The sequence below is a fragment of the Aulonocara sp. 'chitande type north' Nkhata Bay genome, linkage group LG4, assembly GCF_057382095.1.
Source record: "Aulonocara sp. 'chitande type north' Nkhata Bay isolate Kocher_YH1m ecotype deep benthic linkage group LG4, A_spYH_male_GT1.1, whole genome shotgun sequence".
Lineage (NCBI taxonomy): Eukaryota > Metazoa > Chordata > Actinopteri > Cichliformes > Cichlidae > Aulonocara > Aulonocara sp. 'chitande type north' Nkhata Bay.
Genome location: NC_141347.1, coordinates 3,236,489 through 3,253,145, shown reverse-complemented (window position 1 = coordinate 3,253,145; position 16,657 = coordinate 3,236,489). Strand labels below are relative to the sequence as shown.

The 16,657-nt window shown below is 41.2% G+C and overlaps 1 protein-coding gene across 3 annotated transcripts in view; it reads right to left on the bottom strand.

Moving 5' to 3' along the window:
• The window catches only part of LOC147331752 (vesicle-fusing ATPase), a 77,315-nt gene extending 64,261 nt beyond the window's left edge, over positions 1–13,054 (bottom strand). For 2 of the 3 annotated variants that reach the window (XM_086287957.1, XM_086287958.1), the window contains exon 1: positions 12,896–12,997. In XM_086287957.1, the coding sequence (XP_086144083.1) occupies positions 12,896–12,907 (12 nt within the window). In that variant the 5' untranslated portion in view covers positions 12,908–12,997. Of the gene's footprint in view, positions 1–12,895 lie in introns of all 3 variants that reach the window. The other variant, XM_086287959.1, reaches the window with a different exon arrangement.
• Between the last annotated feature and the right edge of the window lie 3,603 nt (positions 13,055–16,657).

Below are 16,657 nucleotides of genomic sequence, written 5' to 3'. Positions count from 1 at the left end.
TTTTGTCAGCCTGGCTACAGTGCTTAAGAGAAACCTGGGGTTGTTCTTGTTTTCTTCAATCAGTGATGAATAGTAAGATGTTCTGGCTTTGCGGAGGGCTTTCTTATAAAGCAGCAAACTATTTCTCCAGGCTAAATGATGATCCTCTAAATTTGTGACACACCATTTCCTCTCCAGATTACGAGTCATCTGCTTTAGGGTACGTGTTTGAGAATTATACCACGGAGTCAGGTACTTCTGATTAGAGACCTTAGTTTTCACAGGAGCTACAGTATCCAGAGTTGTACATAGTGAGGAGGTAAAATTATTAACAAGATAATCGACCTCTGTTGGAGTAGCGTTCAGATAGCTGCTCTGCTCTGTGTTGGTACAGGGCATTGAAGATGATAACAGTGGGTGGATTGTATTCTTAAACTTAGTTACAGCGCTTTCAGAAAGACATCTACTTTGATAAAGTCTACTCTCCACTGCTGTGTAATCAATTATTGTAAATGTAAATCTTATCAGGAAATAATCAGACAGGAGAGGGTTTTCAGGAAACACTGTTAAATGTTCAGTTTCTATGCCATATGTTAAAACAAGATCTAGAGTGTGATTAAAGTGGTGGGTGGGTTCTTTTACATTTTGAGAGAAGCCAATTGAGTCTAATAACAGATTAAATGCCATGTTGAGGCTGTCATTTTTAGCATCTACATGGATGTTAAAATCACCCACAATAATTATTTTATCTGAGCTGAGAACCAAATCAGATAAAAAGTCTGAGAAATCAGACAGAAACTCTGTGTAAGGCCCAGGTGGACAAGTAAGACTGGTTTCTGAGTTTTACAGCTGGGTGGACAAGGCTAAGCATCAGGCTTTCAAATGGATTAAAAGTCTGTCTGGGTCTTTGGTTGATTAATAGGCTGGTGCGAAAAATTGCTGCCACACCGCCCCCTCGGCCTGTGCTTCGAGGTTTCTGGTAGTTAGAATGACTCGGGGGTGTTGATTCATTTAAACTAACATAATCATCCTGCTGCAACCAGGTTTCTGTAAGGCAGAGTAAATCAATTTGTTGATCAATTATTAAGTCATGTACTAACAGAGACTTGGAGGAGAGAGACCTAATATTTAATCATCCACATTTCACTGTTTTACTCTTTGGTTCAGATGTGGATACTTTATTGTTCTTTCTTTGTAATTGTTTATGTTTAAGTTGTTTGTTGCTGGTTTTTAGTTTGTTTTTTGTCTGTTTGGGAGCTGACACAGTCTCTATGGAGATGGGTTTTTGGGGGGGTAGCAGGAGGAGAGAAGCTGCAGAGAGGCGTGTAAGACTGCAACTCTGCTTCCTGGTCCCAACTCTGGATAGTCATATTTTGGGGGGTTTAATAAATTTGTCCATATTTCTAGAAATGAGAGCTGCTCCATCCAAAGTGGGATGGATGCCGTCTCTCCTAACCAGGCCAGGTTTCCTCCACAAGGTTTGCCAATTATCTATGAAGCCCACATCGTTTCTGGGACACCACTCAGACAGCCAGCAATTTAAGGAGAACATGCGGCTAAACATGTTACTCCTGGTCTGACTGGGGAGGGGACCAGAGAAAACTACAGAGTCCGACATTGTTTTGGCAAAGTTACACACCGATTCAATACTGATTTTAGTGACCTCCGATTGGCGTAACCGGGTGTCATTACTGCCGACGTGAATTATGATTTTACTGAATTTACGTTTACGCTTAGCCAGCAGTTTTAAATTTCCTTCAATGTCGCCTGCTCTGGCCCCTGGAAGACAATTCACTATGGTTGCCGGTGTCTCTAGCTTCACGTGTCTGAGAACAGAATCACCAATTACCAGAGTTTGACCCCCGGCGGGTGTGTCGCCGAGTGGGGAAAAACGGTTAGACACATGAACGGGTTGGTGGTGTACCTGGGGCTTCTGCTTAGGACTATGTTCCTCCTCACCGTGACCCAGCCGCCCTCTTTCCCCAGCTGCTTGGGGTCTGCCGGGGAACAGCTAGCGGGGCCTACGCTATCTTCGGCTGCACCAGCTACAGGGGCCTGGCTAGCTACGGGTGAATGAAGGGTGCGAAGCCGAGTCTCCAATTCAGTAATCCTGGCCTCCAGAGCTGCAAATATGCTACATTTGTTACAGATATCATTACTGCTAAAGGAGGCCGAGGAGTAACTAAACATCTGACACAATGAGCAGGAAAGTGCAGGAGGGACAGATGAAGTAGCCATGGTGCTAACGAGTCGGCTACGAGCTAAGCTAAGCTAGCGAAACAGTACAGAGACAGTCAGTGAATACTTTGGGTATAAATTAGGTAGTGAGTACACAGAAAGTGTGCTTCGGATAAAGCACGTGAAGATTATACTATGAGAAAATAATGTATTTAAAAGTTTTTAATTAAATTTCTAAGCAGATAAGCTACTCAGAAACACCACTGTGTTTGAGCAGGAACAGGAAGTGATACTCTACCACAGAGCGAGCAAACACCAAGTGACAGCGCCACCAAGGAGAAGAACTGGTGACTACAGAGAGCACAATCCTCTAAGAGATGAGATCAAAATATGTTTGTTGTCTGTTTGGCTTTGTTTATCACAGTGCCTCCCAAATGATGTATCATAAGGAAAGTTTGGGTGTGCCTTGTGATTTTGTTTGGACCATGCATTGGTACTTCAGTGTACAACTGCACAAAAAGTAATACATGGTAAATTGACTTGTTCTTATATTGCGCTTTTCCAAAATACTTGAGCACTCAAAGCACTTCTAACGACTGCATCGGGAGCAATTTGGGCTGCAGCAGACTAGAGCAGCCAAAGATCAAACCACCAACATTCCAATTAAAAGATAACCTGCTCTACCTCCTGACACATTTTTGCCAAACAAGCTAAAGGAGCAAGTCCAATAACTGTCTGAAGAAGTCATCAAATTGTAACATTGTGGCAAACAAGCTGAAGAAGGTCCTTTTAATGCCAAACATCTGCTCTGAGAGAAACCTGGCCTACTTTAAAAGACCACTGGGTCTGAATCATAGGCAGCAAGAGTATTTGTTGGACTGAGTGAAGGTGTGTAATAAGGCCAAACAGGCGAGTTATACAAAGTATAACTCATACAAAGTAACTTATACAAAGTAAAGTGGTCGCCCCATGATCGGAAGGTCGGCGGTTCGAATCCACTTAACGGCTACCCTGAGGTACCCCTGAGCAAGGTACCGTCCCTACACACTGCTCCCCGGGCGCCTGCTTAGTGGGCTGCCCACTGCTTCACTGAGTGAATGGGTCAAATGCAGAGAAAAACAAGTAATTTCCCCATGGGGATCAATAAAGTATCCATTATTATTATTATTATTATTATTATTATTATTATACGCAAATAGAGTTTGTTTCAAAGGGGGAAAATGCAGGCACCGAGACAGCTGGCTACATGTAACACACGCTTATAATGAGAAGAAGAACTTGCATGGCTTGCACTTAAAATGACTGGCTGAACAATCCCGGTGTAAATTTGACCAGGACTCCACACAGTAAAAAAATACAGGACATAGAGGTTATTTATAGTTGGCACATCGGATGTTAAGACTCCCAGTCTCTACCATCCTGAAATAAAAACATCCTTCCAGTGTAAACTGTCAAAATGATACAAGAACTACTACAGAACAACACAAGTTGAAAAGTAAAACTTCAGACCAACACAGCACCTATTTTACTGTATGTAAAAGACAGAGTAACACAACCCCTCCAGCAAAAACCCATCTCTGTGAAGGATAGCAGAACACCTTTTTCCTATCCTCGACACAGAGGAAGATTCAGGCATCCAAATAAAAATAAAATAAAATAAAATAGAATAAAATATTGAGCTGCATTTTTAATGTGGTAAATCTATAATTTTAGTACTTTAGGGTTCAAATTGCAACTAGTGCATTTACTGTAAGGTGATGCTGTGATATTGCACAGCAGTGTCTTTTGCGTTGCTCCCTGTAACTAGAAGAAAGGAGATCAACTGGGTGCTGCATCTGTTTTCTTTAAAGTGGGCCAAAGGTTGTAAAGCATAACTGTTTGATCAGTAACCTAAAAAAATCCCAGATGAAGACATTTTATGCAGAATGTGACAGAGGAAGTCTTTGAGGATCCCACCTTAATGATGTCTGCTGCTTGGGTGTAGGTGCTAAAAAAAAGTTGGGAGCAGAGGAACGAATAACAGACTGTTGGGAAATGTCTTCAAAGCAGAAGATGAGTGGGGGAAATTATGAAGGAAGCAAACAGCTGATTAGGTTGAGAAGGAGACGGAGACCACTGGGAAGGAGATGCACATAATAGATGAGCTGTCATCTTCTGTAGCCCACTCACTTGTTCAGCTGCACTAGTAGGTGTGCGTTTCTTTCTTCCCTTCATTGACTGGAATCAATTCAGCTATTGATTCTGACACAATTAAATCAGTCCTTGAGAGCACCTACTCAGCGCAGGCTGGAAAGCAAGAATCAGCACTGGCAGCAACAGCTAGATTTTCAATTACATACGCAAAATCATGTGTGAAGGGTTAAATTGAGTTTGGTGCTACAAATCATCCGTCCAATTTCTTAACCATTCCAACTGCAGCATATCCCAGCAAACAGAGGCACAATACACCCCCATCCACACCTACGGCTAATTTAGAAGCAACTATTAAGCTAACAAAGATGAGAAAACCAAAGCACTGGAGGAAACCCACGCAGGCACAGACAGAACACGCCAGCTCCACACAGAGAGGCCCCAAGATCCGTGCTCTTTTAACCACTGCACTGCCGCGCTGCCTGATGATACGTGCAACCTAAGTGTTACAGTATCACCCTGACAAATAGCTTCCATAGCATGAACATTACATGTCCAGGTCAGGGCTGATTCAGGATCAGCTGTAAGAAAAGCAAAACACAGTCAGACGATTCTAACACACACTAGCTCAAATCACGAAGCACTATGAGAGTGCAAGGCAGCTCACTCTCTGAGCAGGATTGTATTTTGTAACAGTAATAGTCCTGTATGTTGTTTACATTCATATTCCTATATTGTTTATAATGCAGTGAAAATCAGACAAGAGTAGCATGACAGATATTTCGTTTGATTGCACAAAGGGTAAGTGATGGATAACAGCTCGTTTTATAAGGTTTTAAAGACATTTTTTTGAAAGTTTGACCTTATTTGACCTTGAAGATGAGGCCAGAGGTCCAAAGTCCCCATATATCATTCCCTATATGCCTATATGTTGTCAATTCAAATGATGGTGGGAAGAAACATAGTTTAAATGTCTCAATATTATCACTTTGACCTTCAGATCAATCTGCTGACCTTGAGGTCAAAGGTCTAAGCCTTTTGTCAGTTTTTGACCAGTAAATCAATAAATATGTTGACACTGAAGTCCAAGGTGGATGTAAGCCAAATTTTAATCAGCTGTTAGCATGACTCCACTCTGCGCACCTCCAAAGTTTTATCAGAATTAATTGAAAACTTTTCGAGCTATTGTCTTTATAGACAGAATGACGCGCACGCAAACACTATCAAAAACCTAACCTACTGTATTGTAAAACTGACAATAGTCACATATCATGTTTGGATTAAAATTTCCCTGATAACGGTTTTCCATCACTTTTATGTCTTGGTGAACTCTTGGCCCATGCTCATAATCGCCTACATTTAGTTTAAAAAAAAGTCGAGATGAGAAAGTAAAAAGTGCGTCGTCAGCGACGTTCTGGCCCTCATTAGCTGATATGGTTTCAGGATTTTATCCACAAGCTCAGCATAATTCTCTGCTCTGTGATTGCCAAGAAAATTCTGGACATCTCGCACCAATGCATTCCCCGTGCTGATTTACTGAACTCCTTGTCAAGAATCAGTTTACCAACAAACATTGGATGTGGTGTCACTTTTCATAAGACTGAACTTATTTCTTAAATTCTGAATCTCACTGACATTTCTGTCCAGTCATCCTAGTTGTCCAATCCTTGGAACATAAAAGCTAAAAATCAAAAATGGGACATGCTAGACCAAAACGGTTTATACAGTAAATCAAGCAGTATGGTGCATTTACAGTAACTTTGGCTTTAAGTCTTGAGCTTGTGCTCTCTAATCCAGAAGGCTTTATGAGGACCAGATGGCTGGTGAGACTGAATAGTGAGCCAAAGGTCATTAGTTCAATCGGCAAAGGGAACCCAAGTGTCTTACTAAACCATTTACTTCTCTCCAACCATAACCTGACTCGCTGCAAATTGGCACGAAAACTATTACGAGGCAAAGGCAGAATATTCCCACATGAATTCTAATTTCAGTTTAGCATTTAACCTCAGATCAATAGTCACTTACTGCCTCACCATACTACCCAGGGTCGACACATCTTGTTCTTAAAGGTGATGTAAGGTTTATTATAAGCACTTTGACTGTGGTTATTTATTATTAGTGTAATGCACAACTCTGGGTCCTGCTGCTGACTGGTATTGCCGTAGTGAACCCAGAGGAAAGGCTCCAATGAACAGCTGTTCATTCATTCCTGTAACCTGTTACAGACTCTGTTAACAAGCTGTATTTTATGGAGAGTTTAAAAAAAAGTGGGCAAACTCAGTAAGTGAAAACATAATGTGGGGTTTTTGTGATTTTGGAGGTCTGGTGTGGATGCATAAACTAAACCTGTATGATATGGGCAAAGGTATTGAGCCACACTTTCTTTTAGTCTTTACACACCTGATCTGTATTGTCAGGCTAGCAGCTGTGTAAACACTGTGAGTTCAGCATCACAGCGGGAAACCCATAGTTGTATCTTTTTTTGTCATTCCCGCCTCTAGAGCAAAGCCAACACAGTGTCAGAAACAGGAGATGAATGCTGGGCTTTTACAAATATGCTAACTCGTGCCGACATCTGGTCCATTAAGGATTTTTCTCTACTGCCTTCTAACCTCAAAGCTGGATGCACTTGAATAAAAATTGCTTGCTGACAAGCCACACGAGCTTTCCACGTTCTGGGCTTAACGCGTACATTTTGCTGGATGACTGTGCACACTGTAAACTGCTTTCATAGACTTTCTGAATGTTTCGCAGACAAAATCTTTAATGGTTTCTGGCTGATTATAAACAGGAGATGTGGCATTCATGGACTCCTGAACAGCAATCCATTGGAAAACTCCAAAATGCTACAGGCAGCATTTTTCTACCCTCAACAGCAAAGAATCAGAGAAAAGCTGAACCAAGAAAACATATGAGCTGATGTGTTGCAGTGACAACAGTGACAACAGTGATAACAGTGTTGACAGTGCGATCTTCCTATATTATGGTCCCGGTGTATGGTTACCATAGTAAACATGTGAGATATTAGAGGGCATAAGCGTTCTTGTTTTTATTGACTAATCGTATCCATATCTCAAGTTTGCATGTACTTATATTGAAGTATTTATTTGTATCTTGGTCACCAGTGAAATAAATGTTAAGGCTCTTAGCAGACCTAGCAAGTTTCTTTGATAATTTCATGCTTGCTAGCTTGTGTGGTAATATGCTTTAGAACAGGATTCTCTTGCTGAGACTGTTGTTGATGCCAGGACCGTTTCAGTTTGGGGAACTGTTTGCTTTGTCCTGATCTCCTCTGACAGATGACTTTATGCCCTGAAACAGTACAAACTGTGCTGGGCACTTCAGAATGAAGGGTATACGAGTGAGTGCCAGCTGGGGACATCAAAAATCATGCCTGTGGACACTTCTGACAAGCTGGGTGACCAGGGGGGAGGACATGCTATCTCACACACACACACACACACACACACACACACACACACACACACACACACACACACACACACACACTGCACACAGACTTGGGGAAATGTGATACATTACTAAGTCTGGTAAAGGGAAACATGATAAGCTTTGTATTCATTTGTGGAACATGCTCTAATGCAAAGACACTGCTCAGTGCTACAACAAAGAGGTAGAAGATAATGAATGCACAGTAATGATTAGAATGTAATATAGACAGCAGAATGTTTTCAGTATTAGAGCACGGTCATTGATTTCCTTTTATCTTGTAAAACTAAAGTCAAAAAATTGTGAAAAGTTTAAAAATTTTCTGATGTGAATTTGAGGCCCAACGTATATATACACTGGAAGCATTAGATGTTTGTGAATAAAAACATGCACTGTAAAAAGATGATGATGCTTCTAAACAAGAAAAGAAAGAAAGAAAGAAAAGATTCTGGGTTCAAACGATTCTCAGGAGAAGACAGCAGCAGGGAGAATTTCAAGGTTTCCAGGAGTTGAAGCTTTATCGGCATCTAGCTGTGTGTATGTGTCAGGTACAATAGTATCTTAGATTATTGCATATTCAGTACTGGTGACCATTTTCAACTCAGAGTGCACTTGTTGCCAAATGCAGTGGTCTGATTGGTCAGATCTGTTTATTGAGCTGATAAAATAAATACTGCAAATTGGTCCTTTAAAGTTATGTGTTCAGTGTAAATGGCTGATAAAGAACAGGTGAGTTGGCAGAAAAAAATCTAATGCACAAAATATTAATACAAATTTTATGTGTCAGGTCTGTGAAGGTCTTAAGATTAAATTTTTTTTTTTTTTACACTGAAATGTAAGCTAATTCTTCATGGCTCGAGAAAGGAAGACATTTTTCCTGGTGACAGAGAGCTAGTTTCAGTCTTTTAGCATGATTTTAAGGATGTAACTCTTTTACTTTATGCACTTCTTTTAAAAATAAATTAACTGGAAACATCAAAAACTCAGACAGATGCAATCTTGTTCTGTCAGTTTACTTGGAGAACTGAGGTTAGCACAATTAGCTTGCTAGCTAATGTGAAATAAGAAGCTGCTTGTTCCCTTAACAGATTTTTTTTTAAAAAGCATTGCTTCATAAAAACAGCTAAGAACATGGAAATTAAACTAGCCTCTGTTGTCAGAGTAAACTCCAAAGAAGCTGTTTGACAGGGAAAGGTTTCTCTAAGTGTTAAAAAAATCTTAAGAAGCTTTGATTTCTGCTCCCTCTAAAAATGTTTTAGAAAAATTTCCATCTTGAATCTTTATGGTCTTCATGGCTTGTCAACTTCATTTGTATTAGTTTGCGTTGGTTTTGAGTCTTTGTGCAGTTTTATTGATCCTTTGTGCTCATTTTGTGTCTCCATAGTCGTATAGGCTTGAATAGTTTGTATGAGCCTCTTTGTGATGATCGTCCATGTCTTTTTGTTCTTTTATGCTCTTTTTGTCTCTGTGCATACAGGAAGCTTTGGCCACACAATTATTATTAAATGATGCGTGGGTCTAGCTCATGTTAAGTTGTTAAAATATAGTACTATGAATTGTTGTTATATACAGCAATATAATGACAAAAACACATTAATAACACGCAGGCAGATTCCTCATCTAAATCATGATAAAAATAAAACCTGTGGTCATTTCCATGCAGTGTTGACTGAGCTCCCTTGAATGCTGAACCTCATAAATCAGGCAGCAGTTGGAATGTAAAGACATGCTGATAGAGTAAAACAACTGCTGGAGTATCAGAAAACAGTCCCACTGAGGGAGGAGGTGCTTCCACTCTAAGTGTGATGTAGCAGTCATGTTTTCCACTGACACATGAAATCCGGGCACACGCAGCTTGAGGCTCGTTGGATAACAGCACCAAGCTAATGCTAAGGCTGTTAGCACCTTGCATCATGACTCGGCAGACCACCTGCACTTTTGTGCTGATGAGTCTGTCTTCAACTCAAATTAATACAAGCTCTGCACTGGAAATGAAGCTGCACTGCACCATTTACATGGTGACGTGGTAGGATGGGCTTTTTTCAGAAAGCCATTGTGTCGTAGACTTTGTAAGTGACTTGTTGGTTTGATCCATTTGCCTTCTGGCCAATGGTGACATGAGAAGGTTTAAACCTTTCTCATATTTGTGTAGTATGTAGCCAACAGCTGATGTGCTTAGCTCAGCACAAAGCCTGGATGCGGAGTTGGAAAAATGAGAATTGTCCTTTTAAGAAGAACTTTGTGCCAGGCTAAAGACCTATTTCATAACATCCATTTGACATTAAAAATAGGTGTTAACCATACTAATTAAAGTTCTGCACCTAAATAAAGCTGGACCTTCATTAATGCAGTTGGTAACACCACTGTTTACCTAAGATTTCATGTTAAAACAGCAGAACCTGAGACATTAAGAATCTCCAGGCAATAACTAATAAAGGGGACTTCTTATATTAATTTCAAGTTCCATATTTTATCATCTGTGTCTACAGAAGTTGCTTATTTATCTCACTGAGGAATCATGTGACTGCTAACTGTGTCATTAACTTGCCCGCCATTTTGGATAAGTGACAATCATGGTGACAATGTAGAGTGAGTGCACAAAGTCCCAGAGTCATGCAGGCCTACAGACTGATCCACAACCATCTGGCAACCACTGTCGGTGAGGCAAACACCTCTCTGCAACTGCTTTGGGTTGCTGGCAGACTGGTACAGTCACTGGAACATACTGGGAATCTGTGATTGCCTATTAATGTTTGCAGACAAATACATGTCTTCCATCCAAAGTAAAGCTGCCCCAGCAACCTTCCATATGAATGGAAGACATCAGTTTGTCTGCAAACAATAATAGTCAAGCGGAAGCTATCATATATAAATCATAAGGAGGTTTTTGGTACAGACACTCCAGCGACAACTGGTGACCGTCAGGAACCACTCTCCAATCAGATACACATTTCCCCTTGTAACTAGTAGTTGTATCACATCCTATATGGTGGAAAGCTCTTGTGTAAAGTCCACATAATGTTGCATGAAAAACTTCTATACTGGGATGCGATGCTGCTCCTCAGTTCAGTGTTTCCTGTAGGGTAGGGTTTGTGCTCGGTCATGGACACGTAGCAGCGTAAGAGAGTGCGGACAAATAGTCATTACTGGCTTTTCAAGTCCACTTAAAGTTTGCCTGAAGTGAACATGTGTAAGTTAGCATCATAGTGTTGTATCTTGTAAAAAGGTCTTCGCAGTTACAAAAAAATGACAGACACGCATGTATCTAGTGATAAAATTCTGTCACTCTGAGACAAACTGACTTACATGATGCCAGATGTCAAATTTATCTTAAACTGGAGAGCTGGTGGGACAGACTCAATGCAAATAAGCTGTGGAACACTGAGAATACCCATATGGAAAAGAAATAGTAAAAACTTATATGATTTACTCATGAAAGTGGCCACTTTCTCATTACTTTCATACATTGTTTTAGTAAGTATCCAAAACATACAAGTTTCATTATATAATTTTTCAAGGGATCTTATATCTGTTTTCACTCTTGTATGCTTTTCATACAAGTTTCACACAAGACAGATACAAACTTTATAACATTTATATATATCTTTTCCATATGGGTAAGGAGTGAAACTCAGTTAAATGAATTTCAATGTCTGGGTTATTTATGACACTGCTGATCTTAATTTCACAGAAATTAACTTGAATTATTTTTTGTAATTGAAACTGTGCGGCGCCTGCTCAGGGCAGGTAGAAAACTTTCCGATTCGCAGCATGTAGGAGAAAAAAATCCCCCAAAGTTGATTACATGCAGACAGCTTAATATTGCCATCGCAATTTATACTCGATGGTTACGATAAAGCCATTTTAACCATTGTACGTGGACAAACGAACACATCGAGTACATTCGATATATTGCCCTATAATTCACCATTATAACAGTGTAGTCTTGGCACTTTCTTTTTACACAGTGAAAACAAATGTGATAAAACGTTATCTGGTAAGCTTTAGAGAAGAGCTTAGTCTGACTTGACTAACCATGTCCACTGTTTGCCTGTTTTATGCTAAGCTAAGCTGAGCAGCTGCTGGACGTAGTATCATAGTGATAGCAGGTGTCAATATGTTTCTCCAAAGTCATACATGGAGTCATGGAGGTAAAAGAGGCCTGGAATAATGATATATATACAGCCGCAAAAACGAGAACATCTGTCAACTGTCGATATTTATCTTTTGTGTTGGCTAAAAGTTCAGAAGCCCTGCAAACAGTATTGTTTGTTTACAAAGATTTCTCTGTTGGCTGAGGACAAAGGGCTAATAAATTACAACACAGACACAGAGGTGTTGGTGCTAGCTTTTCTCAGTATATGCCACCCTAGTGACCAGGTTGCTATTTACTGCGTTGCATAATAAAGGCAGCAGTTTGGGGGTATCAGGGTTTAACCCAATAATTCCTACTGCAGTACCAGTCCTGGTGTTATTGCCAGGTGTGACCTGTATAACTGGGGCTGTGTGAGAATGACACCGGGCCACTAGGGGAAGCTGAGGCCGGTTACCTGACATCATCCTCCCTCCTTTTCGACAGGTTGCACGCAACCTACATGTGCATATGTAGGTAGGTTACAGCCCACCAGTCAGCCGTGCTGCTCTGCTGCTTCACACCGCATCCAGCGCTCCCTAACGCCAAACACACACACACACACACACACACACACACACACACACACACTGGAGCACGTAAGGCTGTTTTCACCCTTGTCACCAAAGCACCACTCTGCGCGTCCCACACAACACCGTGCACCCTTCCACGCATCCACGAAGCTTCTCAGTGGTCGCTTTTCACGCAGTCGCGTCAAGGACAAGCAGAGCCCAGGATTAAGCACCGAAGCAGCTGTAACGGGGTGGGGGGGTGGGGGGGCTGGTGGCGAACACACCGTCCTGTAGCAAATTGCTGCACAAGCTACGCGTTATCACACGGTGTGAAATAAACACCAGAGTCCGCAGTCGCGGTGACATTCAGGTGCTCCGTGTACCGAGACCCCTGACAGTCCGCACATACGGCTCGTCCGACATTTTGCTCTGCGGGTGCGCTTCTTTCATTACCAGCCACGAGCCGGACTGAGAGCGATTTGTTACAGGAATAAACGCAGCGCACGGAGCTTACCCGGGTCGCCATCTTCACGGTTGCGGTAGATCAGGGGCTGCAGTTTGAGTCAGCGGCACACAGGACAGCAGGGACGGTCAGGGCGAAAGGATCGACAGCAGATGGGCTTATAAGCTGCGGCTCACTCGGCTCTGATTGGCTGATTCGAGCGGAAGCGGAGGGAGACGTCACCCTACTCGTCTGGCTCTTTGAGCAAAAGTGGGTCTACATTGTTAAGGGTGGCATCCCGGTGGATAGCGTTTGCATATTTGGCACGCGCACATATATTAGACAGTTTCTTTTCCCTTTTTCTAATAACAATAATGTGAACTCTCTAAATTCTAAAGTGACTTTCAGTGCAGTAAGTGTCATCCCGCCTCCATTCATCGGCTTTTTATTTTTTGGTAAATGAAACCAGAGCCTCAGATTTCTGCATGTCAGCACCACGGACAGCGCTCTGCCCCACACGCTGCTGAACTGCACCACCCCACGGCTGAACTAATTCAGCACCACGGACAGCAGCGCTCCGTCCAGGCTGTATGTTTGTTTGATCGCTTAAAGGTCCTGACAGCAGCTGAGATTTGCTAAAGCGTACAAAGTTAGAGCAGGAAGAAGCAGGAAGCTGAAGAAAGTCTCAGGCAACGATGATCGGCTAACTTCTGTGTTTACATTAAAGAATCATATTGACACAACAGATAACACTCTAACATAAACTGGACATTAATGTAGGGGTGTTTTTAAATGATTATTTTTACTCTAATATTATTCCTGCAAGATCTCTTAGCTAACTAGCAAAAGCACATTGAAACTTAAAACTTAAAAGCATACTTCTATTCTATTCTGTTCTATTTTATCAAAAGTTGGGAAGTTGTGTAAAATGTAAATAAAAACAGAATATAATGATTTGCAGATCTCAAAAACCCAAAATCTTTATGACAGAAAGCAAAGAAACCACCTGGGAAGGGACCATTGATGCTCAAAGGTCTATATACAGATTTCATAGCAACATCTGCTCCCATCCAGTGACGCCTCTTTAAGGGAAGGCCTTGAATATGTCAGTAAGACAATGCTAAACCAAACACTGCATCTATTATAGCAGCATGGAACAGCCTGCCTGCAATGCAGACTTTTCACCAACTCAAAATATTTGAAGTGTCATAAAACAGAAAACAGAGCCAGGACTGCTGAGCAGCCAGAATCCTCCATCAGACAAGAACGGCACAACATTCCTCTCCAGCAGCTTCTCTCCTCAGTTCCCAGAAGTGGATGTGCTGTTGTTGAAAGAAGAAGTGATGCTGCACAGTGGTAAACATCACCCTTCCCAGCTTTTAGAGACACGTTGATGCAATCATATTCAAGGTGATCTCTCATTAAAACAATTAAACCCTTTAAGGCAGTGGTTCCCAAACTTTTTTTGCTAAGCCCCCCTTTGCTTTACAAGAAAAATGTTCGACCCCCCCACACACACACACACTCATATTTTGCTCCATTGCTGTTTATTTAACACCTCAAACATTTAGTAAACAATTAGGCAAATACAAGTAATTTGCAATAAATCACAGGCAGTAATAAAATAAACTACTAACTCTTTTACGCTGCGTCCGCACCTACACGGGTATTTTTTGAAAAAGCAGCTGTTTTGTCCACAGGTATACGGCATTTCAAATCATCAAAAACGCAGATTTTTTAAAACTGATTTTTGCGTTTACGTGTGGACGAGGAATACAGAGTTCGTAACACAATGTCAAAGTTATGTGCCTTTTTCACGTCATGCTGTGGCCACGTTATTGTTTACATGAGATGAATTGCAGAATGGCAGATAGAGACAAAATACTGTTAATCTGACTGTCTGCAGGTTTTACACGCTTACATACACACACACAGTTACTGTCCCTCCATTTACAAAGGCAGAGGCGTCACAGTGTGATTATTTTACGTGTAGTTGTTTTTTCCTGTGTAATAATATTCAACATTGCTATCAATACATTTTTCAAAAAAATGCCTCTCTGTGCAAAATGGGTTTAAAAACATAAACAGCTGTGGGATACTGTTTGTCCGGTATTTGAACCGGGGAACAAATCGTGGCAGGATCAGCCTGATATTATTTGTATCCCACTGTAACTTTACTGTATAAAGAGCTAACACCTCCAAAATGTCAGGAGTAGTTAGTCATTACAACAAGTGTTTGTGAACTAAAAATCAAGAATGTGAGATTCTGTGCTGCTCCCAACACAGGGAAAACCAATTCTGCAGGGAGACCTACCTCAGCACCTGTGCAGGTGAAACCAAAGGGAAGATTTGCTTCACCATATTTTCTAGTCTTTGGTTTAGAATGAAGTTGGTTTGGAAACATATTCAGCGATGCTTCATCTCCTGCTTTGCGTTTGTGTGGGCGCCCCAAGCATGTCCAAGCATTTGTTTGTTTTGGGGGTTTTTTCTTCCCTTTTCATACCGCGCCCCCCCCCCCCCCCCCCCCTGCAATGGCTCTGCGCCCCACCTAGGGGGCGGCCCCCACACTTTGGCAAGGTTTGCTTTAAGGGAAGAAGTAGAAGATTGTTACTGCACTTTAATTACTTCATTTCAATCTTTAAGTTTCCAAAATTTTGAGTTTGACTCTAACTTTGATCAAACATGCGTAACTTCTTCAGCTGTTGAGGTGGAAGGTTAGCTGACAGAGTTCAGTTAAGTTCAGTTTAAATGTACAGAATTAGACTCGTCTATATTCACTAGTGTTTGATTCAGATTCAGACAACTCCACACTTTAGTTAGTTATGGTGATTTATTGTTAAAAAAATGGAATCACAAAGTTATTCCTGCCAGAGTGGGGCAACTACACTGGGAAAAGCAACTGATTGGGCTCCTTTGTTTTCCAAGCATTCAAAGGAAGCAGGTCAGAGGTTACATCAGCTGACTTATGTACAGTCATATTGTGTCATATGAGGTCTGTTCTGTAAGTCTGCCTCGTTCTTCTCTTTTCGTCTGTTTCTTAGTCATTTTCTCACCATGCAGGATCTAAGGACCAGTTTGGGCCTCCATCCTGGTGGTGTGAAATGTTCTTCTTCAAAGATGGTTGGATGGTTATCCTCTCTGGTTCCTGTAAGCACAGAGGAAAAATAAACTCTCACGAATAACAGTTCACCTGCACTCACGACCAGCACCTACCTGCATCTCGCCTACCTGACCATTCTCCACTGCCCTTCTTCTCACTTCTTGTTGATTATCTTGGCCTGCCTGCTACCCCACCATCACCACCTTAAAGAAACAAACTATATTTCCATTTAGGCTCTTGTAAATAATCTATAGACTTGCTATACTCACCAGACCTAAAGGTCTCTTTCTGTGAATTTCATAGCCTCTTTAATAAAAGTTGCAAACGCTCCCTGGTGTCAAATCAGGATTGAAATCAGGATGCTGTGCTGTGTCTCTTTCTTAGACAAGTCTCTGGTAATACCTTGGGTCTTTTGTCCCTTCAGTTTAGTGTAAAACTAGGTCTGTAGAAGGACTGTATGTACTATATGCTCAGAAGCCTAGCAGCCGTTGTTTTTTTGTTTTGTTTTGTTTCTCGCTTTTTATCAGACTACAGAGGTTAGTATGATCAGTTTTTCAATTGAATATAAACTCATCAGAAACTACGATTAAAGTTCAAGTATTTAAGTGTTTAGCATTATCAGTACGTTTCTCTTTATGTCAGATGTATAGAGCAGAATAATCAATGAATTGAGGGATTTGGTATTAAAATTTTTATCACCAATAAAAATTAAACCTGCTCTTAATGACTCTCAA